Raw genomic sequence first — 25,605 nt, forward strand, 5'->3', positions numbered from 1 at the left:
TTAATTTGTGCTCTCCCATATCCCAGCCTGGAGTCCCCCACCAGCAGTGCCTGTAAAATCTCCATATCCAGAGCAAAGGACTGGGAGACAAAACCAGCTCAGAACAGACCTTCCCTGCACCCCGAGCAATTTATAGTGCTGGGTACATCATTCCCCCAGCCTGGAGGGCAGGAATGACCCACACAGAGGCGATGCCACATTGCCAGGGCTGAGAGCACCCAAGGAACGGTTAAAGGGAGCTCTTTGGAACCTCTTTTGGCAGTCAGGCGTGTGTGGAAGCCTTGGCTCCCTCCAGCCTGGGGGCTCACGCTGGAATCAGCAGCACTGGCACCTCTGCCCCCCCAGTTTCCATTGCCCACCAGCAATCCCACAGCCCCAGGCGGGAGCAGGAGGAGCTGGGACTCCCCCACAGCCACAGCATCCCCCAGGACCACATCCAAACCCCTGGGATGATTTATCCCTCTGGGACAGCCCTGCACAAACAGCTGGGAACCGGCAGCACATCGTCCCCTTCCCCACAGCTGGCTCTCAGGAATAAACAGAGGATCCAAAAGAAAACCCAGCCCAAGCCCGACATTGTCTGAGGGTTTCCTGTGCCATGTGGAGCCCCCGGGGCCGAGCAGGCTGGAGCAGCTCCAGGGATGGAGCAGAGGCACAGCAGAGGCTCTGTGCAGCTGCCAGGGCACACGCACGGGGCCCCGCCGCTGCCAGAAGATTTTTTAATTTATTCTAAACCATTTAATAGCTCTGCCATTGAACAGAACCGTCCCCAGCTGGCCGGGAGCCCACTGGTGAGCGGGGCTGGGTTTGAAGGAAAGCTGCTGGAGCCCATCCTGAGAGCCGAGGGGGCTGGGGAGGGATGGAGCTGCACTTCCAGCAGCTCCCACTCAATATCAGAGGGAAAGGTTTTGATTACTGGGGGATGCAGAAGGGATCAGCACCGGCTGGACCACCCTGAGCATCCCCATTCCGGGCTGGGGCAGCATCCTCCCCTGTCCCGGGAGCTGGGGGGTCCCGGGGTGACCCCACCGTCCCCCGTGGCTCCGGGAACAAAGGCTCTTGGCAGGGCACGGCTCCTCCCGACGCTGATCTGCCTCCCGCCCGCTTTGTGCTTCACTAAAAATACCGCGGGGAGGAAGTTCGTGCTGCGGGGTGGATGCTCTCCTCCCCGGGAGGGGCTTCCTGCAATTCCCCGGCACAGAAATAGCCCCCGGCCCGCTCTGCAGGGCAGCCTGGAGCGGGGAGAGCACCGAAACAGCCCCCGGCCCCTTCTGCAGGGGCGTTCTGGAGCGGGACTGCAAAGGGAAGCTCTGGGCATCCATCCCCGTCCCGCAGCACCAGGAGGATGCGGGACCGGAGCTCGCCCTGCCGGGATCCTCCAGCCACATCCCCTGGGGCAGGAGCAGAAAACGGGAATGAACCCCTGGGCAGGAGCAGAAAGTGGGAATGAACCCCTGGGCAGGAGCAGAAAATGGGGAATGGACCCCTGGGCAGGAGCAGAAAATGGGAATGGACCCCTGGGCAGGAGCAGAAAATGGGAATGAATCCCTGGGCAGGAGCAGAAAATGGGAATGGACCCCTGGGCAGGAGCAGCAAACGGGAATGAACCCCTGGGCAGGAGCAGAAAATGGGAATGGACCCCTGGGCAGGAGCAGCAAACGGGAATGAATCCCTGGGCAGGAGCACAAAATGGGAATGAATCCCTGGGCAGGAGCACAAAACGGGAATGAACCCCTGGGCAGGAGCACAAAACGGGAATGAACCCCTGGGCAGGAGCACAAAACGGGAATGAACCCCTGGGCAGGAGCAGAACCCCTGGGCAGGAGCAGAAAATGGGAATGAATCCCTGGGCAGGAGCACAAAACGGGAATGAACCCCTGGGCAGGAGCAGAAAATGGGGAACAAATCCCTGGGCAGGAGCAGCAGAGAAGCTGCTCCCATTTCCATGCAGCCACAGCTGTAATTACCACCCACCCCATTCCCAGGAGGTGTTTCAGCTCTGACACCGACAGCCAGAAGAGGAAAACCTGCCAGCACTGCCCCAGCACACAGGACCTGCCACACTAACCCTGGCCAGAGCATTCCCAGCAGGACTGGGCTCCAATCTCTGCCAGCACCTCCTTGCAGCGCTGCAGGGATGCCCAGCACACGCTGCTCATCCCAACACGGCTCCAGGAATTGCGCTGCCAGCCCCAAACTCACCAAAACCTGCACCAGAGGGAAGGGGGACAGCACACAGGGACAGACAGACACCAGAGCTGGGGCTGCCCCACCCCACAGACCCCCCTCTGCAGCAGCAGCAGCACCCCAAAACCATCACAGAATCCCGGGATGGTGACAGGAAGGGAGGATTTGTCTTCACAAACCAGCTGTGGGTCTGCTGGAGGACAAAACCAGCACTGGGAGATAAAAGAAACAATGGGAAGGATTCCACTGATTGATGAATGGAAAAAAGATATTCGCTTTTATAAATAAACTTTCGGTTTGTTGATGAACGAAATTAGACACTGAAAGATGAAATGGGGAAGAAAAACCCCTAAATTCCATAAGAATTAAAAATTAAAAGGGAGGGTTCTACATTAGAGGGAAATCTTTGGGAAATCTTCAGTATCAGGTGTATTGGGGAGTCTGAACCTCCCAAGTACCTCAGCCAATGGGGAAAAACACCTAAATTCTGTAAGAACTAAAAATTAAAAGGGAGGGTCTACATTAGAGGGAAATCTTTGGTATCAGGCGTTTTGGGAGGTCTCAACCTCTCAAGAAATGGGGAAAGAGAGAAGCGAAATGTGGCTGGAAATTGGGATAAAAAGGAGGCTGAGTCCTCCAAAAACTCAGGAGATCCTGGGAAATGCCCCATGGCCTCTCCCTTCATTCAAATAAAGTAAAAGGACTCCTCTGTCTCCTTTTTGGACACAAACCTCGGGTGTTTGTGGATTAAGTTTCCTAACAATGGGAAGGCAGCTCCCAGTCCATCTCATTCAGACGCCTCCATTATCCCCAGCTTGGGTCCAGCCTGGCCCTGGCAGTGCCAGGGATGAAGATGAGGATGTGCATCCCCAGGGATGAAGATGAGGACGAGCATCCCCAGGTGTCCCAGCCCCCGGTGCGGAGCTGGAGCCGCTGCCGAGCCCACCCCCAGCCGGTGACACGCGATGCCACAGCCCGGGGACATCAATAATGCAGCGGGGTCAGCAGGGCGGCCCCACAGCCCCGCCCGACGGCTGCTGCTGCTGCTCGGGATGGAGATGCCAAAAGCAGGGAGCCCTGCGCCATCCTGGCTGAGCTCCCACCGAGGCAAACCCTCAGGGACACAGGGGTGCCCGTGGCAGGGACCGTGGGGCTGGCACAGCCTCTCCAGGCACCTTCCCTTCCTCATCCACCCCATCCGTGTCCTCAGCCAGGGCCAGCTCCACGCTGCAGGCGCACAGTTGGCTTTGCAAAGTGCTTTTTTAAGGCAAAAATGGGCAAAGTCCCGAGAGTGGCACATCCCTGGTGCCCCCGGGGTGGCACAAACACAGCTTCCCCTCATCTCTGCCCTCTCAGACCCACAGCATCCCCAAAAGCAGCTGCTGTGGGAAGGGCAGGGATGCACTGGGACACAGAGGGTTCCCCACAGCTCTCCCTGCCCAGCAGGAGCCTCACCAGGCCGTGCCAGGGCTGGGCTGTGCCATCCTTCCCACCTCTCCCACAGAGCCCAGCCTGCCGCGGGCAGTGCAAGATGCTGCAGGGAAGCGCTTTAATTCAAACCATCCACTTATTTATTTTTTTTTAAATTGCATAATTGCTGCAGACATTTCTGCTCATGTTTGGTTTTATTACATCTCTGTGGTTATTCTACAAGCCCTAAATTTTGGGCCTCAGCTGAGCTGGCAAAGTGCTCCAAAGACATCTGTGCTGAGTTATTCCCCTCACAGAGCTGGGGCAGGACACATCACAGCACTGGCGTTTGTTTGGGACAGACACGAGCTCTGACTCCTGGCCCAGAGAGAAGGGTAAATATTGACTGCCTCGAGGTCAGCACTGACCCCACACCTGGTCCTTTGTCCTTCAGAGAGCAGCACAGCTGTCCCCAGGCACATGCGGGGCTCAGGAGCTGCCACCAACCCCTGTGTCACCCCAGGGACACCATCCTGCTGCCACCACCCCCTGCCACCCCAGGGACACCATCCTGCTGCCCCCAGCTCCTGCCAGCAGTGACCCTAAGGTGCCCCATCCCTCCCCAGTACAGCACAATCAGCAACCAGCCACTAATTCCTTCCCATTTCAATCCCCAGACTCAACAGGCTGGAATCCAGCAGCCCCAAGATGTGGGTCTGTCCTCCAAAGGATAAACCCTGGAGAAGTTTATCCTTCACAAGGATTGTAAAGGTCCCTTTTCACACCCACCCCTGCAGACCAGAGCATGAAGGAAGGCAATTGCATCACCCCAAGCCTCTCTGGCTTTGCTGTTGCTCTTGTTTCTCCTACAAACACACCTGGAGAAGGCAGCGAGTCCCAAGAACGTCCCCAATGGCCATAACGGGGTCCCAGTGCCCCGCAGGAATAGGACAGCAGAGCCACAGCCCTGCAAAGGTGCCACCAGGACACCTCTGGAACGAGCAGCAGCACCCAGGTGAGGTGCTGGCAGCCCTGCAGCTCCCCTGCCTTTCACACACCCCCAGCCCCGGGGTTTATCACAGCCTGCCGTGGCCCAAGGGCACCTTTGCCATTAAAGCAGCTCACAGCCAGCACCCAGAGCAGCCCTGGCACGCTGGGACCCCCAAACCCCACCTGTGCACTCCAGGCAGGGCACAGCCAGAGCCCTGGGAACCTGGCATGGGGGACACGTGCCCTGCCAGGGGACAGAGTGGGACAAACCTCCCCAGCCCAGCAGAGACAGGAACGGGCACAACGCTGTGGGTCAGGGCAGCCCCGGCTCCCTGTGCCACCACAGCCACGGTGTTGGGGACAGCAGGGCTGTGACGGGCACAGCTGCTGGCTGCCAGCCCTGCTGACCTGCTCCCCGGGCAGGATTTTAAATACATGCTGAATTATTCATGGCACCAGCGAGGTTCCTGCAGCACGAGGTGCTGGGCACAGCTCCCTGCTGGGGTGCACGGTGACCTCCCCACAGCCAGGGCAGCTCTGGGGGGTGGCAGGGCTGTGCCCACCCTCCTGCTCCATCACCACCACCAGATTTCCCTCCTCGTTCCGTTTCAGCTGCTCCTCTCCTCAGGCTGCCCTGAACAACCCCGGCCTCAAATCCAGGAAAACTCCAGGCTTTCTATAAACAAACGCTGCTGACAAAAATGCAGCTCCCTGGAGCAGCAGCCCCAGCTCCCACAGGGACAGCCTGGGGCCACGGCTCTGCAGGGGGAAGGAGCTGCCTCCTCTCCTTCACTGCACGCCTCCAGGAAAGCTCAGAACAGCCCTGAATCTGGCTGGGGAACAATCCCTGGGTGTATCCCAGCCTCACTGCAGCAGCAGCAGCAATCTCCCATATCCAGGAGCTGCACACTGCAGTGCCTGTGAGCTGCTGGGTTAGGATCAGGCTCCAGCTGCCCCATGGAGGGACACAGGGCAGGGCAGAAATCGGGGTCCAGCACCGCTTCTGCTGCTCTGGCAGCCAGCAAGGGGCACACAGCAGCCAGAGCAGGAGCCTGGGGCAGGTTTCACCACCTTGAGTCAGGCAGGATGGCCAGGCCCAGGAGCGGGATGCGGGTCCTGCTGCTCCAGCCACCCCTGGCCTCACCCCAGAGTCACACACGGCTCTGGCATGGAGAAATGACCCTGGCAGCACAGCTGGCAGTGCCCAGCTCTCCTGAGAGCCACTGGGGCAGGAACAAACCACCCCAGGGTGCTCAGCAGGAGCAAACCCATCCCCACAAGGGGGGGAATCACCCCTAGAACCAGCTCCCCTGTGTCCAGCCCAAACATCAGGCCTGTGTCCAGCACAGTGGGCACTGAGTGCCCAGGAACAGCCTCTCTGGGGGGAACAGGGGCTCTCCTCCCCCTGCCAGCCCTGCTCTCCCTGTCCCACCCTCTCCTCGGAGGAGCCACAGCCCAAAGGCCGGAAAGGACCGTCCTGTTCCCCGGCCTGACTTCCCGTCAGCTCCCGCTGCTGGAGCGCGACCAGCGCAGGGAACAGGGCAGGAAACGGCCCTGCGAGAGCCACCCTGGCCCTGGGAATGGCTCCTGTCCCTGTCCCAGGGGGCTGCAGCCCCCAGAGCCCGACCAGCGCAGGAAATGCCCCTGCGAGAGCCACCCTGGCCCTGGGAATGGCTCCTGTCCCTGTCCCGGGGGGCTGCAGCCCCCAGAGCCCGACCAGCGCAGGAAATGCCCCTGGCCCTGGGAATGGCTCCTGTCCCTGTCCCGAGGGGCTGCAGCCCCAGGGAAACACAGCCAGCAGCACCCTCGCACACACACAGCTTCAAATCAGGCACTGAGTAAAGGAAAATAAAGGGAAATAAAGCCCAGCCTCCCAGGCTGGCCCAGGGAAGGGGGAGCCTTCTCTGCAAGGCTCCAAACAGCTCCAGAGGGAAGCACCAGAGGCGGGAGCCCCTCTCCTGCCTCACACCAGCATCACCCTTATCTGCACGGGGGTTTCTGCACGGGGGGCTCCTGAGGACACAGCACCTTCCCAACCTTCCCATGGATGTCCTCCTGGCAGCCCAGTGGCCACCTCTGGGCCAGCACTCATCCTCAGTGCGAGGGGACAGAGACCGGGCGGGCAGTGCAGCCCCTGCAGGGCCCCCAGAGAGGAGGAGGAGGAGGAGGAGGGGATCCCAGCAGCTCCGTGCTGCAGAGGCTGTTGAGCAGCCCAAGCAGCAAGGACAGGACAGGGGACAGGGACGGGAGGGCACAGATGGCCGTGGAGCAGGGCACAGAGCACCCAGCAGCTCCTGCCAGCCCCGCTATCAGCCCCGCTCCTGCCGGCGCCGGCTCCAGCCCCGCAGCCATGGAAACTGGACCTGTTCCACCCCGAATTCCTTCCCTTCTGGAAAGCAGTTTACCAATAAAAGGCACTTAGTGCCGAGTCCCAGGCCAGACCCAGGCCGCTTGAAAAGAGCCAATTAACTTCCCATTTCAGCAAAAAGCTGCGAACACGTTCAGCCCAGATGTTCCCTCCCTCCGGCGAATAATGGAGGCAGAGAAGCTCATTCATGAGCTCCAGCTTGGCCACGGCCCTGCTCTGGGCAGCCTGAGACCCAGGCTGGGACACCAGCCCTGGCTGAGGCACCGTGGGGTCACTGTCCCCAGGACTGGCAGCCCCCCAGAGCCCCCCAGCAGCTCAAGAGACCCTCGGGACACCGGGGGGAAGGGGATGTACAGCCCCAAACTGCCTGGAGCGAGAGATTCCACAGGGACACTGGGGGTCTCCAGGATGAGTCCCACACACAGAAGGGTTCCTCTGATGGGACAAGCCATGCCCGAGGAGTAAGGAGATCCCAGGGGTCCCACGCACTCCCCACAGCCCCCTCACCTTCCTGCTGCCGTGGGAGGAGAAGCTGTGGGAATGCCTCTGGAGGCCGCCCCCGCTCAGATCCAGCTGCGGCTTCCAGAGCTCGCCGTTGTCGCTGGGCAGGCCCTTGGCAGGGGGCACTGCCGAGCCCAGCACGATGCCGTTGTGCACCATGTCCTCGGTGCAGGTCAGCCGCAGGCTGCACAGGTACTCGTCCGTCTCCTTGTCCACCACCAGCAGCCGCGTCTCCGTCTCCACGGCCTTGATGCGCTGCACGACCTGGGGACGACAGGGACGGCTCAGATGGAGCCATGGGGACGTTCAGGGGTGGCACCCGAGGGCCGTCAGCTCCCCCCGAGCAATGCAGCTCCGCTCTTGGTACGGGGCTGTGCTCCCAGATACAGGTGATGGGGCAGAAAGGACAAGGACACAGCTCTGGGAGATCCCCGGGGATCTCTTCCAGCCCAGGTCCTGCAGCCATACAGCAGCTCTGCCAGCCAGGATCACCCTGCCCAGACACCTGGGATGGCCTCCTGCTCGGTCAGGAGCTTCCAGAGGCTGGCACTGCCCCTCGAGCATCAGCAACCCTCCATCCCACCAAGCAAACACCCTCATCTCCTCAATCCAGGGTGTCCTTCTACTCCCATGCCCAGGGCAGGGCACGAGCCAGGGGGCACAGGAAGGCTCCAAGCACCAATGAGGGCAGTCAGGTGCTGGACTGTTCCCACCACACCATTGTGCAGGCTAGGGGTAGATTTAGGAAGCAAACAGCCCAATCCATGCACCCATCCCCAGCCCGTGCTGGGAAGCAGCAGAGAAGAGGGGAGCCAGTGCTGGGAGCGGGAGATGAGCCCGTCCCTGGCAGGATCCAGCTCCAGCAGGGCTGAATGGGGACATTGTCCTGCTGTGCCCGGCTCCTTTGCAGGATCAGGGCCTGGCAGAGGCTCCGACAGGCACTGACACTGCAGAGAGCCAGGAGGAGCTGATCCCACAGCCAGGCAGGGCTAAATCCCACCAGAGTGGGATGGAAACAGGGAAAACCCAGAACATCCACAGGGAAACCAGCTCCAGACTCACTGCTGGCAGCTGCCAGGGCACCTCCTCCCTGCACAGGCCTTCATCCCGAGGAGGAGGAGGGGTGGCATTGCTCCAAGCGCCGCTCAGCCACCATCCCCGGCCATGGGGCGGCCCTGAACACCCCAGACATGCTGGGAACCCCCCAAGAGCAGCCCGGGGCTCCTTGCAGGGCTCCTGCTCTGATCTAGGTCACAGCGGCCAGACACGCCAAGGTTAGAGCGACAAACGAGCCTAATACGCAATTAACCAGCATTTATTTACTCCCCGCGAGCTCCACTCAAGGTCAACAGAGCCGGTATCTGCAAACAAGAGAAAAACCAGCCTGGAAGAAATGCACAGGCTGCAGCCAGGGCTGAACCAACTCATCCACTGCAGCCCTGCCTGCACAGCAGTGATCCAGGATCCCTCCTGGAACCAGCCTGGAGGCTGCTGATCCACCAGGCCCACAAAACCCATCTGCTCCCGTTCAGATCCATTTACATCTGCCATCAGACAGTGCTGCTGACACCAGCAGAGCCTGTGCAGGGACACTTCTCCCAGAGGGGACCTGGCAGCAGCAGCAGCAGCCAAAGCACGGCAGCAAAGATGGGGACGGGGAAGGTGCCGGCCCTGCAGGGACACCCCCAGAGCCTGCAGTTCGGGTTCTCCAGGCAGAACAGGGGATCACAGGGCTCCCACAGACTGCAGAGAAACTCTGAGGGTCCGCAGAAGGGTCCAAAGCTGGCACGGAGCAGTGCTGGGCTCACCCCATGGCCGAGCCCCCCAACAGCAACAGCAGCGATGGAGTGAAGATCCCACAAGCGCTGGGGGCTGAGCAGGGCTGGAGAGCGGCACAGAGCAGCCCCTTGCCCCCTCCCCACCAGCAGGACGAGCAGAAGGGGCTGTGAGGAGCCCCCCAAGGCAGCAGGGGCTGCGAGGAGCCCCCCAAGGCAGCAGGGGCTGCGAGGAGCCCCCCAAGGCAGCAGGTGTCCCTGGGGGCAGAGCAGAGAGGTGGGAGGCAGCTCCTGCCCAGCGCCATACCCGCTTGCGAGCCATGCTCCCAGGCCGGAGTCCCGCAGCTTCTGGAGACAATGCAGCCTGCCCTGCTCATCTGGGACCTCCTGAGCACCCGAGCCAGCCCCACCATTTCCGCAGCCCCACCCAGGCAGACTTTACCCCTGCGCCAGCAGCACCAGCCCGGCAATGCCGGCCCCGCCACCCTTGCCAAACAGCAGCGCCCAGGAAGGACTCACGGTGCCACCAGCAGCTCCCACAGAGGTGCCCGTGCCCTGCTCCATGCTGCCAGGCTCCCCGGGCAGCAGGAGCCTTTCTGTGCCCAGGAGCTGCAGCTCTGCCCGGTTCGGAGGAACCCAGCATGCAAGCCTGAGACAGAGCATGCCTTCGCTCCTTGGGCATGGCCAAAGAAAAAAAAAACAGAACAAAGACAAAAATGCTGCCAGCTTCAGCTGGAAACACAGTTACACCCAACCAGCGAGGCCTTGTGCGCTGCGGGCTCCCCTGTGCCACAGAGAAGTGTTACTTGTTCAAGGCTGGGCAAGGAGCAGAGGAAGGGCCACGGTGAAGTGGCTGCTCAGAGCCATCGCGTGACCCACCGGGGCATCGCCCTCGCCACGGCCCATCAGTGCTTTGGGGAATGAAGAGGTTCTTGTGGCATCGAGGCAGGAAAATGGTGATCCCAGAGCAGGCAGGGCTCCCACCAGTGGCACTGTCACAGATCCCAGTGCCACAGCAGCCAGAGTGGCGCCGCGCTCCTGGACACCCTGGATGGGACACCCTGCTCCAATCACTGCCCTGCAGCAGGCAGTGCCAGCGCTCCATGCTGCCGCCAGCAGCAACAACAAAAACAAACAACAACCAAAAAAAAAAAAAAAAAAAAGGAAGAAAGAGAAATTTCCCCCCCCTCCCATTTCACTTGACCTACTGGGAAGCCCCAGCACGTTTCAAAGGCGCAGCTGGCTCCGCTATCGCCCGTCCCCAGCAGCCCAGCACCAGCAGGGAGCTCTGCTGGCTGCCAAGGCACCACAGGAACACAGCCCTCCTTCCTGCCCAGCCACATCAAAGATGGGGATCCTCCTTCAAGGGGTTTGAAACCGCTCTCAGGACAAACATCAACTTTCACACGGCTGGCTCAGAGCATCAAAACAAGCTCAGTTCGCCACCAAACCCCACCAGGCTCATGGGGGGGAGCACACGGGGCTTCACTGGAGCCACCTGGAAGGATCAGCTTCACCTTCAGCACAGCAACATCCACACCTGGGGCGAGGTCTAGGGACACAGAGCCCCCCAAAACTCTGCGGGGTCCAGGCACATCCCATGTCTGTCCCCTGCAGTGCTGGCAGCGGGGCTGAGCAGATGTTTTAAGTTACTAAAACACCAAATCCTGCAGAGCCCCACAAACCACGAGGCAAATTGTGCCCCTGCCAGGCTCCAAGAGTCCAGCAGGACTGGAGCAGCTTGAACCTCACCGCTTGTTTGTTTTTGTTCTCATTGCTTGTTTTTTTCCGCATTTCTTGGGGTTTTTTAGACTAAATTGTTTGACAAATGTAAGTTTCAGTTTTACAAGGAGAAAATGCCAGAGCCTGAAACAAACAGCTTCTGTTGGAGCAGAAACAGCACCCTCGGAGCTGCCCGGTCCCAGCGTGGTCAGAAAGAGCCAGGGCTCCCCTCCGAGCCCTATCGCTCCCTGGCCAGCCCAACCACTGAACATCTGCACAGCTCTATCTGGAGATTTTCAGGCATCTTCCTACACTCCGAGCTGCACAGGCAGGCGCAGCTCGCCTAAAGCAGCCAAGAAAACCCACAGCAGAGCCGGAAATAAAGCCCGGGTCTCCCCATTCCTTTCCACCACCGATTGCATAACGCGGCAGAGCCCTGCCCAGCCCCACACACACCTTCCTTCGCCTTCCCCACCTCGACACGACTGCAGCGCCCGGCGCCGCGACCCCGCACGGAGCTGCGGCTCCCGGGCCACGCAAAGCCCGGCCCTGGCATCTCGGGGGGCATCCACACTACCGGGGCACCCACCCCACTGCGGTACCCACCCCATCGGGACAGCCACCCACCGGAGCACCCGCCCACAGCTGCAACAGCCCCACCGCCGCAGCCAGGCCGGGGATGCTCCAGCGGGGATATTTCGGGATATCTCGGGTGAAACCCCCGCTGGAGCGGGCACAGCCCCGCTCGGCCCGGGGTGCCCGGCCGTGCCCCCGCTCCGTGCCGCACCTGGTGATGCGTCTCCTGCTCCACGTTGAGCCCGTTCACCTCCACGACGCGGTCCCCGGCGCGCAGCCCCGCCGCCTCGGCGGGCGAGCCGGGCTCCACTTTGCGGATGAACTGGCCGCTCTTGCCCTTCTCGCCGTGCAGGTGGAAGCCGTAGCCGCTCTCCCCCTTGAGCATTCGGCACAGCCGCGGCTTCAGCTGGTCCTTGGCCATGGCCGGCGGCGGAGCGGCGGCGGCGGCGGCGGAGCTGGGCGGGCGCGGGGCCGCTTTTATGGGCGGCTCGGGGCGGGCGCCGAGGGGCGGGTCGGGACCGGGACCGGGGCCGGCGCCGGGGCCGGGGCTGGGGCTGCGGCCGGCGGAGGGAGCGGGGCAGCGGCGGGGCTCGGGGCCGGGGCGATGCGCAGCTCGGCCATGCTGCGGCTGCCCCGCGGCACCGGGAGCGCGGCGGGCGGGGACGGCGGCGGGACGGGAGGGGACGGGGCGGAGCCGCAGCGAGGGACGGGGCGGGACCGGCACCGGCACTGGAACCGACACCGGGACCGGCACCAGGACTGGCACCGGCACCGGTACCAGCAGCTGATGGAGCCCCGGGGTTAGGGATGCCCGGTACCGGCACCGGCACCGGCACCGACACCAGCAGCTGATGGAGCCCCGGGGTTAGGGATGCCCAGCACTGGTATCGGCACCAGCAGCGGAGCCGACACTGACACCGGCACCAGCAGCTGATGGAGCCCCGGGATTGGGGATGCCCGGCACCAGCATTGGCACCGGAACCGGCACTGACCCCGGCACCAGCGGCTGATGGAGCCCCGAGGCCAAAACCCTCCCAGCAGCGGCGATCTGGTGGATCCCTGTGGCACAGGTGCCCAGAGAAGCCGTGGCTGCCCCTGGATCCCTGGCAGTGTCCCCAGGTTGGACGGGGCTTGGAGCAACCTGGGACAGTGGAAGGTGTCCCTGCCCAGGGCAGGGGTGGCACTGGCTGGGTGGCACCGGATCTTTAAGTCCTTTAAGGTCCTTTCCACCCCAAACCGTTCCAGGATTCGATGACTCCTGGTGGGAAAAGGCTCCGGCTCCATCCGGGCTGACCCTTGGAGGCCACCCAGGTTTCACCTGGGCTGAGTTTGTTTAGTGAAACACAGAGATCCCCGTCTTCACCTTTCTGCATTCCTCAGCTTCATTTCCTTGAAATCTTTTACAAGGAGGACACGACCCAGAGCAGCTGTCACAGTGATGGCCCTGAGTGTCACATTCCTTTGACACATGTTCTCAGGCCTTCTTCTGCAGCTTCTCCTTCCTCAACAGCTTTCCTACCAGATTTTACAGGGCTGAGCAAACACAGCAGCCAGCTGGAGGCTGGAAATAAAAGGCTCCAGAAATTAATATTGATTTACTTTTAATGTGTAGTTTGCTTAAAAACCCTACTTCCACTGCAGCTATGCATAAATTCACCCTTAAAAACCCTGCAACCAAAAACACGCTTGGAGACTGTATCTTGAAACATCACAGCATTATTTATCTCCATTCTGCCAGTCCTTCCCCCTCATTCCCTGCAGGCAGTGTGGCTCTGGGAGCTGCAGGGGCTGCCTGGGGGCACTGGGGCTGTCCCTTGGGGTGTCTGTCACTGTGGGCTGGGAACGGGCTCAGCCCTGGCTCCAGATGGGTCAGGGCAGCCTCAGCTCCTCAGGGACCTCAGCCATGAGGTCCCACCAGGAGGATGTGATGTCCCACTAGGATGACGTGTGTCCCGCCACGAGAATGTGATGTCCCACCAAAGCTGGATCTGATGAACCACCAAAGGAGAATGTGATGTCCCACCAAAGTTGGATGTGATGTCCCATCATGAGGATCTCATGTCCCACCAAAGCTGGATGTGATGTCCCCCCAAAGTTGGACGTGATGTCCCATCAAAGCTGGATGTGATGTCCCCCCAAAGTTGGACATGATGTCACATCAAAGCTGGATGTGATGTCCCCCCAAAGTTGGACGTGATGTCCCACCAAAGCTGGATGTGATGTCCCCCCAAAGTTGGACGTGATGTCCCACCAAAGCTGGATGTGATGTCCCCCCAGGAGGATCTGATGTCCCACCAAAGAAGGGTGTGATGTCTCGCCAGGAGGATGTGATATCCTACCAAAGTTGGATGTGATGTCCCACCAAAGTAGAATGTGACGTCCCACCAGGATGACAGGCGTCCCACCATGAAGATGTGATGTCCCACCAGAAGGAGGATGTGGTGTTCCGAAAGGAGGATCTGATGTCCCCCCATGAGGATGTGATGTCCCCCCAGGAGGATCTGATGTCCCCCCATGAGGATGTGAAGTCCCACCAAAGCTGGATCTGATGTCCCCCCATGAGGATGTGATGTCCCCCCATGAGGATGTGATGAGGATGCAATGTCCCCCCAGGAGGATGTTTTAGTTCCCCCAGTGACAGTGCTCTGCCTCTCCACTGCCTGTGTCCCCGCAGCAGCGCCGAGCTCAGCGCAGGATCCCGGGTGACCCCGGAGGAGAGCTGAGAACCTGAGCCCGTTTCATTTGCTGTACAACACAACTGCTCCCTCGAGCCTCTTTGTGGAGTCCTGAAGCTTTTTATCGGGCTGGAGGAGTGCGAATAATTGATTTTTCCACTCACTGGCTAAACCAAAATGCTGGAGGGAAGGGGGGAGGAGAAGGAATTGTTTCAAGTTTATTTGAACCAAAAAGTTTTTCTTTTGATTCAGCGCAATAAAAACACGGTGGGAGAAAATCTTTCGGGTGGTCAGAGTGAATATTTAACCCTTTTGAATATCTTTTTGAAAACATTGGGAGCATGAAAAACTTTAAAAAGATAATAAAACAGAGGGAAAATATTTTGAAAAGGGGGAAAACCATTTGAATTTTTAAAAAGTTCTCTTTTCTAAAGTACAAGCATTTTTTAAAGTGTGCTCTGGATTTACTGATTTTTTTCAACCTCAGTGTCTGCAAAAGCCATTCCTTCCCCCAAAAACCCCATCTGTTTATTGTAGAGAATGTAGGGGACTTGGTAGAGCCCTGACTCAGCACTGGATCTTTGCCTGAGCACCTTGTGATCCTAAAATCAAACATTTATTTTGTGATCCCTCTGCTTTAGGAGCTGTGGTTGTGCCCCTGGCACACAGCCTGTGGGCTGTCCTGCCTGTCCTCGGACACAGCCTGTGCATCCCTTGGCACAAACACGGATCTCAGGGAAATCCTGCCTTTTTTCCCTGCAGCTGATGGAGAAGGAGCTGGAAGGAAAATTAAAATACATTGTGCAAATGTGCATCCTCACAAGGTACAAAATCCCTCTGGTTCTGCCCATCCTGCCTTTTCCCATCCTCCCAAGTCTCACTGAAAGCAAAATGAGAGAGCACAGACAGGTTCCTGCACCCTGGAATGGCAGAGCCTTGGTAAATCCAGCAGATCCTGCTCAGGCAGAAGTTTTCCATTTAAATTTCTGGGTGTTTTGATTTGGGCAGATCTCTAAGCCCAGACTGGGGGCAGAGGCAGCCCAGGGACCTGTGAGCTCAGTGGCTTGGAAGGGTTTGGAGCTCTTTTTGGCCAACATCTGCTTCCAATTCCCTCCCTGCACGTGGCTGAGCAGTGACAGAGAATCCCACCTGTGTCCTGCTCCCTTTGCCTCAGGCCTGATGCTGTTGCAACACTAATTTAAAATGCAGGTGAAGACTTTCCCAGTTATGGAAATCAGAGTCACCCTCCAGGCTCCCTGTCAGCTCCAAGTGGGGATTTTGGGGAGCCACAAAGTCCATCCTCATTCAGAAACTGGGAAATCCTCAGCTGACCCCCCAAGCCTGTTCAGTCAGGTTTGTCCCTGAGGCAGTGGGAGGGTGTTTGAGGAGCTCTTTGAGGAGGAGGATGGTGATGATGGAGCTGCTGGGCTGTGCCAGAGCTTCCAGAGGGGTGGGAGGTTTTCCTGGTGCCTTTGGGTCCTTCTGCACACTCATTGCTGAGATGCCATGAGCCCTGTGGTTCACTCATGGCTCCATGAGTGGCTTTGGGCAGATTTGGTGGCATTTCCATGTCCCGGGATGTTGGTCGCTCCCTTGAGCTCATCCTGCTCAGGGCTGGGATCTTTGCTGGCCCAGGGCAGGGCTGGACACTGCTCCTGCTCTTCCTCCTGCTCAGCCTCCTCCTCCTCCTCAGTGCTGGTGTTTATCCACATTCCAGCTTTCCACCCCACAGCTGGAGCTCACCAGGCTCCACTTCCAGCACTCCCAGCACCTTCTGCTGGCTGTGGAGGGAGCTCAGGGCTGCTCCTCGTGCTGATGGTCCCTGCTGGCAGTGCAGAGCCCGTGCCACTGCAGTGATCAGCTCTAACTGGGAATAAATGAACTCCTGGCATTTCCCACTGGCCTGGATGCTCTGTGCTCATTCCTCCCTTGTTTCACCATCACTCAGCGTGGGGCTGCTGGGCCTGCCTGCTCCCAGGGGACGATTTCAAAGGGGATGATTTATTTGTGCTGCCCGAGGAACCGGGAATGAGAGGAGAGCTCATAAAAAACCCCATCTCATTTTCCCTGAGCCTCTGTGTGTGGCACTATTGAGCTGTAAACATTCCCCAGGTTAGATTGATGGGGATAGAAGGAGAACCGATCATTAGCACGATTAATTACTGGTTTTGTGGGTTGTGAAAGTCCAGAAAGTTCAGCCACGCCGCTGAGAGCCGGGAGATCCATCTTGCACAAGCTGGCAGCTCCTTTATTATGTGCAGGAGGTGGCAGAGCTGTGGGAGCTGAGCTGTGGGAACTGAGCCGTGCTGAGCTGAGCTGGTGGGGCTGGTGCTGCTGGATGCTGTGCAGGCGTGAGCTGGCCACGGGCCCAGCCGGGCTGGCCACACCTGAGCCTCCACCTGGGGATTGCAGGGATGCTGCTCCCACACCCAGAGTCCCCGTGGGACAGACACCCACGGCCTCTGCCAGGCAGGACACGCCTTTCCCCGCAGGAGCTGGGATGTGTGTGGTGGTACAGGAAAGGCCCGTGGATAATGGAACTGCAGAGGGACTGGCTCCTGAGGAGCCTGGTGCCCACAGGGCCATCTGGGGCCATTGCAGGGACCAGGAGGACAGCCAGCTCTGTGCAAGGGACTTCCATCCAGAGCCAGGGATGTGCTCAGTGCTGGCCTGCATCCCTGAGGAACAGCTTCTGAGCAGCCCCGACGCTGGAGGAAATTCCTTGGGGAGTTTTCTTCCTCCTGGTACCCGCAGGGGCCATTGTGTGTGCCCGGGCCAGCCCAGCGTGAGCTCACGGCAGCTCCCCCGGTTCCTGCCCGGCCTCTGCCCTTCCCAAACCCCCCCTGGCTGCTGCTGCTCCCCTGGGAGAGGCCGGGGAGCCGGGAAGGAAAGGGAGCTGCCCCGGCTCGGGGTGGGACATCTTCCTGCCCGCCACAGCCGCTGGGATTCGCCCGCCCTGGGCCTGGGACGGAGCGCCCGCTGGCACCGGGCACCGCGGGCACTGCCAGGCCCTCTGTGACCATGGAACGCCAAGGCAGCCCTGGGCATGGACCCGGGCCACATCCAGCTCCGTAGGAGCAACGGGGGTAGAATGGTTGGGATGGATGGGGAGCAGAGATCCCTGAAACCAGGTCAGGAATTTGGGGTTTATTGCACAGGGCCTGGGTGCAGGGCCCTGCTGGGAGCTGCCACAGCTCAGAGCAGGACTGAAAGAAGAGAGGGGGAGAGAGGATGAGAGGGTGAGAGAGTAAAAGGGTAAGGGAGTAAAAAAGGTAAGAGTGAAGTGCTCGTTACAATACAATAGATCATCTTCTGTGCTGAATATTCTAATTCTCACTAACCAATCTAGTACAAGATACAAATCCTACAGCATTTACATACAGCCTGTAAGAATCATTACATTACCACACTGTGTTACATTTTAAACCCTAAAAACTCCTCTTTGGGCCCCTTCTGCCAAGCTGTAGGGTCTGCTCTGCCCCTTGGGCCTGTCTGCAAGCAGAGGGTGTTGTTCCATCAGAAGGGGATCACCTTCAGCTGGCCACGCCATTGTTTTCCAGTTGTTCAGTGACTGAGGTATCTCAAAGCTTGCTTTCATTTCAATCTCACTTATAGTTTCTATATTCTCAACATCTTTTGTCAGACAATCATATTGATAAGGCTTTCCTCTTCCATCTTCCCCAGCACAGCTCCAGAGCCCAGGTGTGCTGCGTGGGCACCCTGAGCAGCCTCATCCCTGGGCTGCCCAAAACCACGCACAGGGCAGGGGCACAGCAGAGAGCCGGAACATCCATCCCTTCCAGGACCTGTGGCCTTGGCTGGGGCCACGCAGGCAAAGTGGCACCCACGGGGGCAATTCCCTGCTCTGCAAGGTGCAGGGATGGGGACGTGGTGGCAGGGCTGGTCCCAACCTCCATGGTGGCTGCTGTGACCACAAGAGGGCCTGGGGAAGGCACCGGCTGTCACTGCACTCCTGGTGGCACCTCCTGTCCACCTCCCCACAGCCCCCAGGACATGGTGGGAGGGAAGGGATGGTTGGTGCCACTGGCACTGGACGATTCTGAGCCCCCCATCCCAAAGTGGCGTTGGGAATTGTCCTCCTTGGCTGCAGTTGTCCCTGCTCAGCTGCTCTGGGGAACAGGGAAGGACCAGGACCCTGAATGAGGCCAGGGCCAATGCACTGCTGCAGCTCTGGGCCTCTCCCTGCTCCTCTCTAAAGCTTTTGTCCCCTCACTTTGCTCCCAGCTGTAAATCCCAGATGTTGGCACTCCCCCTGGGCATCCCTGTGGCTGCATTTCATTTTGGGGCATTCACTGGGGCCTGGACAGGGCGTCCCTGTGGCCCAAGCCATGGGATCTTGGTGGTGCAGGCACGCAGCCCCTCCGAGCCAGCGAGGGAATGTGATGGGGAAGAATGTGGGATCTCCCTCGGGATCAGCGAGTGAAAGGATCAGATTAACATCCATCAGGGATGGCTGGGTCCTGCCCTGAGGTGGGAGGGTAATTAAATGCCTTTTTAAGCCTCCTTCCTTTTTATTTGGCTCATTGACCCCCAGGGAAGGCCCAGATGTCTCCAGAGAAACAGCAGCACAGAGGAAATGATTTTACAGCCCCGGTGGGGAATCAGCTCGAGCTCTACAGGAAAAATGATTTTCCAAGGTGAGGAGTGAAGGGTTTGTGGTTTTTGCTGAATGTCTCATGGGTTCACTCCAGCAAGTGGCACGTTCAAGTGTTTGCTGCCAACAGATGAGGGTCTCTAATCCCATCACCCTTCACCCTCCTGGGCACCCTCCTGTTCAAAGCAGAGCTTTACCTGTTCTGCCTCATTTTACCCCTTCTTTTCCTGGAGGAATTGGCCTCATGGCCACTCCAGGGGCTGCTGGCTCCTGCCGAGGATGGATTCAAGTGCAGCAATTGTGTCTCATCGGGCCCATTCCAGCATCCAAGGGCAGGAGTTGGAAAATCGTGGGAGGGGGGAAGGAGAGGGGATATGGAGGAGAAACTGGTGGGGAAAACAACTGGGAGAGAATGATCCTTCATGGTTTACAGCCCCCAAAATCCTCCCTGAGAGCCTGTGAAGGGTGACAGAGCCCCGGGGTGAGGGGAGCATGGCAGGGAGGGCTTGGCCTGGCACTGACATGCCCCCGGAGGGGATTTTCCTTCCAGACCCCAACCAAAGGCAGCACAAACCTTGGCAGGAGCAGGGGGTTCATCTAAAAGTGGTGGAAATAAATGTTTCTTTTTGTCAAATTTCCTGCAAAATCTGCTGGCATGTTAAAGCTCAGCAGCGCCAGACTCAGCCCCCTAAACCTCAGTTTTCCCTAAATCCCAGATGCCACCCCCTCCAATGCCCCTTCCCCACATTCTCCTGCCCAGCCCTGAGGCTTCTCCCTGTTTTAATGGGCATTGACATTTATCTCCATCAGTGGGAATATATAGAAATCAAACCGTAAAACACAAGCAGAGCAGTGAGGGCTCGCAGAGCTTTTGTACAGCCCAGTTGAGGAAATATCCCAAAATTTTGTCATCTGAGCTGGCACTTGGCCTGGCAGTGACTCCTCAAGAGGCAGTAAGAGATTTACTGTAAAACTACAGAAAAAATTGTGTCAAGGAGTTAAATCATGCCAGAAAAATCTGGGACTGACCCAACTGCTGACGTGTCTGCCCCATGCAGAGCTGGACCAGGTTCTGCTCTCAAAAAATCCCCACCAAGACCCTGCAAGAGCACCAGGAAGCCAAAGTTTCCTTTGATCACATCTCATTTTAATGAGGGCAGGTTCCGAGGAAGCGAACAGTACACGTTTCTGTAAGAATGCAAACAAGCCAGTACAGAAATGTAAAAAAAATAAACAAAAATAAATATCTCCCCTGTTTCTTTCTCCCCGAGTTCATAGCGCAGGGCTGGCCTGGAGACAAGATGGATTTACCGCTGCAGCTGGGCAGCGGCTGTGAGAAATCAGAGTTTTGGGATGTCAGTGTCTGTGTGCTTTCAGAGAGGTCAGAGTGCCCGCAGATCCAACGAGGAGAGCCTTCCCTGCCAGCCAGGTGAGCAGCTCCCACCCGGGGCAGCCAGTGCTCCTCTGGAAGCATCTCCACCACTCTGTCAGCGGCTCAGAGCCAGGTCCTCAAGAGGGAAGAGCTGGAAGGAGAAGAGGAATTGGATTATTTTGGAGTATCCAGCTCCAGCACCACCTCCCTCCCCACGTGGGACCCCGTTTCAGTGCTTAAAGCACAGCTCCATTCACAAGTTTCATTAAATCTCCTCCTCCACAGGCTCAGATGTGACCCGCAGATTCCCTTTCTGCCACCGTGCATGCAGATCAACCCCACGCAGATAAACCCCACGCAGATAAACCCCACGCAGAACCAAATTCCAGGTTTGGACCTGCCCACAGGGTTCCCAGTGGGGATTTGGCTGGGAAATCAGAAGGATTTAATCAAGGGTGTACCCAGGTCAGAGCTGTGGAGCCCCGGACAGCACAACGTATCCAGGGCTGGGCTGACCTGTCTGAGCTTTCCCAAAATGATTCTTATCCCAGATTTCCTCCAAAAAATGAAGTGGGGGAGGAATACAGCTACATGTTTCAGGGGCTGATCCAACAGCTAAAAGCCTCGGTGGATTTCAGCTGGATGTTGGCTCCAGCTTTACATAAGAGGAAAGAAATGTAAAGGCTGGAGCCGGCCCCGAGGCAGTCCCACGCAGCCCGGCTGAGCCCCGAGGGGCAGGAGAAGGGTCCTGAGAGGGGGAGGCCATGCTGGGATCATCCCGGCATCACCGGGCTCCCAGCCCCATGGATACCCCATGGACACCCCATGGATAGCCCAGGGACACCCCTCGGGCACGGGCAGCTCGGTCCCACAGAGTGCGGGTTTGTGATGCACCTAATGGGGGACACAGAAATCCTACAGTCCTGGAATGGTTTGGGTTGGAAGGGACCTTAAAGATCCCCCAATTCCGCCCCCTGCATGGGCAGGACAACTTCCACTACACGAGGTTCCTCCAAGCCCCGTCCAACCTGACCTTTTTCTGCTCTGAAGGCAAAGCACAGCCCCTACAAACACACACTTACCCGGTGACGCCCCTCCAAGCTTCCTCGAACCCCAATTTCCTGCTGAAACCCCTGCACGGTTCCACACTCCCCACAACCCGGTGACCCCCAGCACCCCGGGAGCCGCGGAGTGACCGCAGGGCTCCCCAGCCCGCGGGTGGATCGCGCCCCTCGAGCATCCCGAGCCCCGCGGAGTGACCGCAGGATTCCCCATCCCGGGCTCCCCTCGAGCATCCCGAGCCCCGCGGAGTGACGGCAGGGCTCCCATCCCGGGCTCCCCTCGAGCATCCCGAGCCCCGCGGAGTGACCGCAGGGCTCCCATCCCGGGCTCCCCTCGAGCATCCCCAGCCCCGCGGACCGGCCGCTGCCCCGCATCCCCCGGAGCCCCGCGGTGTCCCCGGCGTTACCTGAGGCTGGCGGGGCGCGGGCGGGGGCCGGGCAGGGGCCGGGCGGGGGCCGCCCCATCCCCATCCCCGCCGGAGCAGGCGCTGCAGGAGGCGCCCCGGGCCGGGCGGCGGCGGCGGGGCCGGGGCGGCGCCCGGGGGGCTCTCCCCGCCGGGATGGCCCGGGGCTGCGGGGGGGCTGTCCCCGGCGGGGCTCCCGGGGTGCCGGGGGGGCTCGGCCGGCAGCTCCCGCCGCCACAGGTAGGGAGAGCGGCGGACCCCCATGAGCAGCCCCGAGGCGCGACCCACCGTGTGGTACCGGGGGCTGGCGACGTGCTTGTACCAGGCGCCCGCCGGGGCGGCCGGCAGCATCAGCCCCAGCAGCACCAGGGCCCCCCAGGCGCCCCCCGACAGCTGTCCCCTGGCCATGGCGCGGGGCACGGTGCGGGCAGGGCTGTGCCCGGCCCCGGGCACCCCAGCGACGGCTGCCCCGCGCCCGCGCCCCGCCGGTTTATAGCGCCGTCGGGAGGGGCCCCGCGGCTCCGCCCCGGCAGCCCCCGGCCGCCCTCCCCCGGCAGAGCCCCCCCCCGGGATGCCGGCACCCTCCCCATGGCCCCCGGCATCCTCTGAGCATCCCCGAGCATCTCCCTGCAGCCCGCAGCATCCCACGCACCCGTCAGCATCCCCATTTAACATCCCCCTCAGCATCCTCCCCATGGCCCCCAGCATCCTCTGAGCATCCCGAGCATCTCTCCGCAGCCCGCAGGACCCCGCGCACCCGTCAGCATCCCCCTTGTTGCCTTCTCATCCTCCCCATGGCCCCCAGCATCCTCTGAGCATCCCCCTGAAACCCAGAGCAGCCCGAGCATCCCTGAGCAGCCTCCCTGCAGCCTTCAGCACCGTCCCCATGGCCTCGAGCATCCTCTGGGCATTCCCCCGGAGCCTGGAGCAGCCCAAGCATCCGTGAGCATCCTCGTGGTCCCTGCGGTGAAGTGCTCAGGGCCATTTGCAGTGGGTTTGCCAGGCTGCTTGCCCTCCTCTTCTGCCACTCAGATCTTAAATACGATATCGCCATCCATTCTGCCTTTGCAGTCAGCTGATTCCCCCCTCCAGATTCCTTAATGAAACCAAGCAGGTCAAGTTTATGCTCAGCAGAGAGCAATTCCAGTTCCTCTTGTTGATTAGGGAAGTTCTTTATATGCTGAACTAGGACTAAATAATTTCTGGGGGTTTTTTCAGGCCACACAAAGATTAATTTTAATCTCAGCATTTTAGAATTACGGAATGGTTTGGTTTGGAAAGGACCTTAAAGCCCCTCCAGTTCCACTCCCTGCCCTGGGCAGGGACACCTTCCAGTAACTCAGGGTGCTCCGAGCCCGGTCCAACCTGGCCTGGGATACTTCCAGAGATGAGGCAGCCTCAGCTGCTCTGGGCAGAGGTTGGAATTTCTCCTTGTGGATTTCATTTTAACACAGTCCAAAGGAATCCCATCCAGGCTGCTTCCCATCATTGGGATCCCCCAGTCCTTCACCCTCCAGCCTCCTCTTCTCCCACCCAACAAGCACAAGTCCCCAGTGGAAACTTTAACAGCCCAGCCTGCAGTTGTTGGTGTTCTGTGCCCCTCCACTCTGGGGGATGTTTTTCCAGGCTCACACAGGGGACAGAACCACACTGGGAACCCCTCAGAGTGTGGGATCTGAGCCAAGCAACATCCTGCTCCTGTGGGAGCCAGCCCCTCGGCCCGGCAGGGATCAGGGCATGTGGGATGGGCAGTGTCAGTCTGGAGCCTCTCGGTTTTCCTCTTCTGAGAAGGCTGGGAGTGAATGCAAATCCCAGCCGGCAGGAGGGTGATCCAGCCTGATCCAGCCTTTCGTGAGAGGATGCTGGAAGTTACGTCTGTGCAGAGCACAGCTCGTTCCTGTAATGACCCAGAGCAGAGTCCAACCCAGGCACGGCCTGAGTTCTTGGAAGCGCCCAGGTTTACAGTAAGGATGCGGCTGCTCCCGTCTCACTGGGAGCCAATCCTGGCTGAATGGGCTATTTTGGTCACCCCTGAGTGCTCTGGACATTAGAAGGCCTCAGCACTTTGCTGTTTGCTGGAGCCATTAATGAATGGCAGCAGTACAGCCCAGCTCACGGAGCAGCCCAGCGCATCCCCGGTCACCTGGCACAGGACACGCTGCCTCCAGGGCTCTGCTCCCTCCGGCTAAAGCCATTACACTCCCTCCTCCCCACGAGGGAAGGATCGATTCAGGAGCACCTGATGCTCCTCTTGGCTCGTTCTGCACCTGCCCTGTGCCCAAACAAAGGCAGGTTTAGCAGCTCCCGTTTCACTGCAGCCACGCTCCAATGTGGGCTCAACCTTCCCAGGCAGGAAAGGAAGATTTTCTCATTCCCAGAGATCTGCCTGAAGTGTCTTTTCTGTGTGTTTTTGGTGTGACTTGGGTAACTTGTCACCCTGATAAACTCTCCATGAACTGAACTCTTTCCTCCCGGGAATGATCCCTGCTGACAGCCAGCAGCTCTGTCCGCAAGGCCGAGAGCCTTGGGATGCAGCACGGCTCCGGATCTCCAGCAGAGTGCACGTTTCCTCTCCCAAGTATTTTTAAATATCTTTCCAACGAAACAGCTGATAAGCAATTTGTCTGCTATTTATATTCTAAGTAAGTAAAGATAATTTTAGGATTCTTCTTCCCCTCACAGAAGTCGATGCTCTGCAAATACCGTAGCACGTCAGCGGGCACATGGCACCGAGCTGCTCCGGGGTGGGCTTGTGCCAGGAACTCCCCCAGAGGAGCAAAATCCTGCTTATTTTTGGGAGATAAAAAACTTTTGAAGAAGTCCTGGTTCCTATGGAAGTCTTGTACAGACTCACAGGAATAAGAGATTTCAGCCTCTCGGGTAATTTCCATAGCTGCAGGTGTTTATCGACCTCGGGCAGGGTCCAGCTGACCCCAAGCCCTTTTGGAAACCCCATTTTTATGTTCATATTTAAACCCTCAGATTTTGGCTCCAGCATCACATTTTCCCAACCACAGACACAGCTCCCAGTGCTGGGGTTCATCCCAGTGCTCAAATGAACCTTTAATGATGTCATTCCACATTTGCTGAGGGGAAGAGGAATGGGATCATCACTGAATCACAGAATCCTGGAGTGGTTTGAGTTGGAAGTGACCTTAAAGCCCATCCAGTCCCCTCCCTGCTGTGGGCAGGGACACCTTCCACCATCCTGGGTTGCTCCAAGCCCTGTCCAACCTTACCTTGAACACTTCCAGGGATAGGGCAGCCACAGCTTCTCTGAGGAACCTAACCATAGGGATTTACCACATGTCTCTGCTGCTGAAACGATTTAAGGTTTTCTTCTCTCATTTTGGAACAAAATCCCTCTTTTTGTAAGAGGAAGGCTCTGCTGCAACCCCCATCCTGCTGGATGCTCAGGTTCTCCAGAGGGTACCTCCAATTTCTGCACTGCACCCACCATCTCCACCACAGCTCCAGAGCACGAACTGGGGCTTGTGGAAAACATCCAGAGGGACCCCACAGTGAGGGGAGAGAGGGGTGAGCAGCTGGAGGCACCACATCTTCACCCCTGCAGTAAACGCAGCCCAGCTCTCAGAAGAGCCTCTCCACCCGATTTCATTCCTGCTGTGCTCTCACCTCCCACCACACACATTACTGCAGCCACTCAGGATTTGTGGCTTTGGAGAATGAGCTAAATGAATTTGATGTCCCAGAAAGAGGCACTTGAAAGCGAAACCGGTGGGGTTTAATGACAGCATTTTCCACATTTTTATGATAATGACTCTGGTGTTTATTGGAAGGTTAGCAACTCAGCGAGCAGGAAAACAAAGCAATCGGAGAGGCCAGCCCTGCCATGGGGCCTCTGCACTCTTGGGCATTAATGCCTGCTCTATTCATGACATTTTTGGGCCATTTGGGCTCTCCAGCATGTCCCTGTGGGAGTATGAGA

At 58.9% G+C, this 25,605-nt stretch overlaps 2 protein-coding genes across 4 annotated transcripts in view; both read right to left on the bottom strand.

Annotated features, from left to right (window-relative positions):
- Positions 1 to 11,984, bottom strand: part of NHERF2 (NHERF family PDZ scaffold protein 2) — a 32,980-nt gene extending 20,996 nt beyond the window's left edge. The window contains exons 1-2 of one of the 3 annotated variants that reach the window (XM_063171588.1): positions 11,741 to 11,984; positions 7,463 to 7,720 (exon numbers count right to left, since the gene is read on the bottom strand). In XM_063171588.1, coding sequence (XP_063027658.1) covers positions 7,463 to 7,720; positions 11,741 to 11,950 — 468 coding nt within the window. In that variant the 5' untranslated portion in view covers positions 11,951 to 11,984. Of the gene's footprint in view, positions 1 to 7,462; positions 7,721 to 9,538; positions 9,656 to 11,740 lie in introns of those variants that run through there. The other 2 variants (XM_063171589.1, XM_063171590.1) reach the window with 2 other exon arrangements.
- Positions 11,985 to 19,944: 7,960 nt separating this feature from the next.
- Positions 19,945 to 22,108, bottom strand: NPW (neuropeptide W). Its single transcript, XM_063171613.1, has 2 exons — positions 21,660 to 22,108; positions 19,945 to 20,342 (listed from the first exon to the last, which is right to left on the bottom strand). Exons 1-2 carry the CDS (start codon positions 22,062 to 22,064, stop codon positions 20,307 to 20,309), a joined length of 441 nt encoding a protein of 146 aa, XP_063027683.1. The 5' UTR covers positions 22,065 to 22,108; the 3' UTR covers positions 19,945 to 20,306.
- Positions 22,109 to 25,605: the final 3,497 nt, after the last annotated feature.

Source organism: Melospiza melodia, chromosome 18 (genome assembly GCF_035770615.1).
Source record: "Melospiza melodia melodia isolate bMelMel2 chromosome 18, bMelMel2.pri, whole genome shotgun sequence".
Classification (NCBI taxonomy): domain Eukaryota; kingdom Metazoa; phylum Chordata; class Aves; order Passeriformes; family Passerellidae; genus Melospiza; species Melospiza melodia.

Excerpts from the sequence above, each read along its gene's own strand:
- NPW (XM_063171613.1), bottom strand. The coding sequence starts at position 22,064 with ATGGCCAGGGGACAGCTGTCGGGGGGCGCCTGGGGGGCCCTGGTGCTG. Across the intron at positions 20,343-21,659 it reads CCGCGCCCCGCCAGCCTCAG|CTCTTCCCTCTTGAGGACCT; the intron begins GTAACGCCGGGG and ends TTCTCCTTCCAG.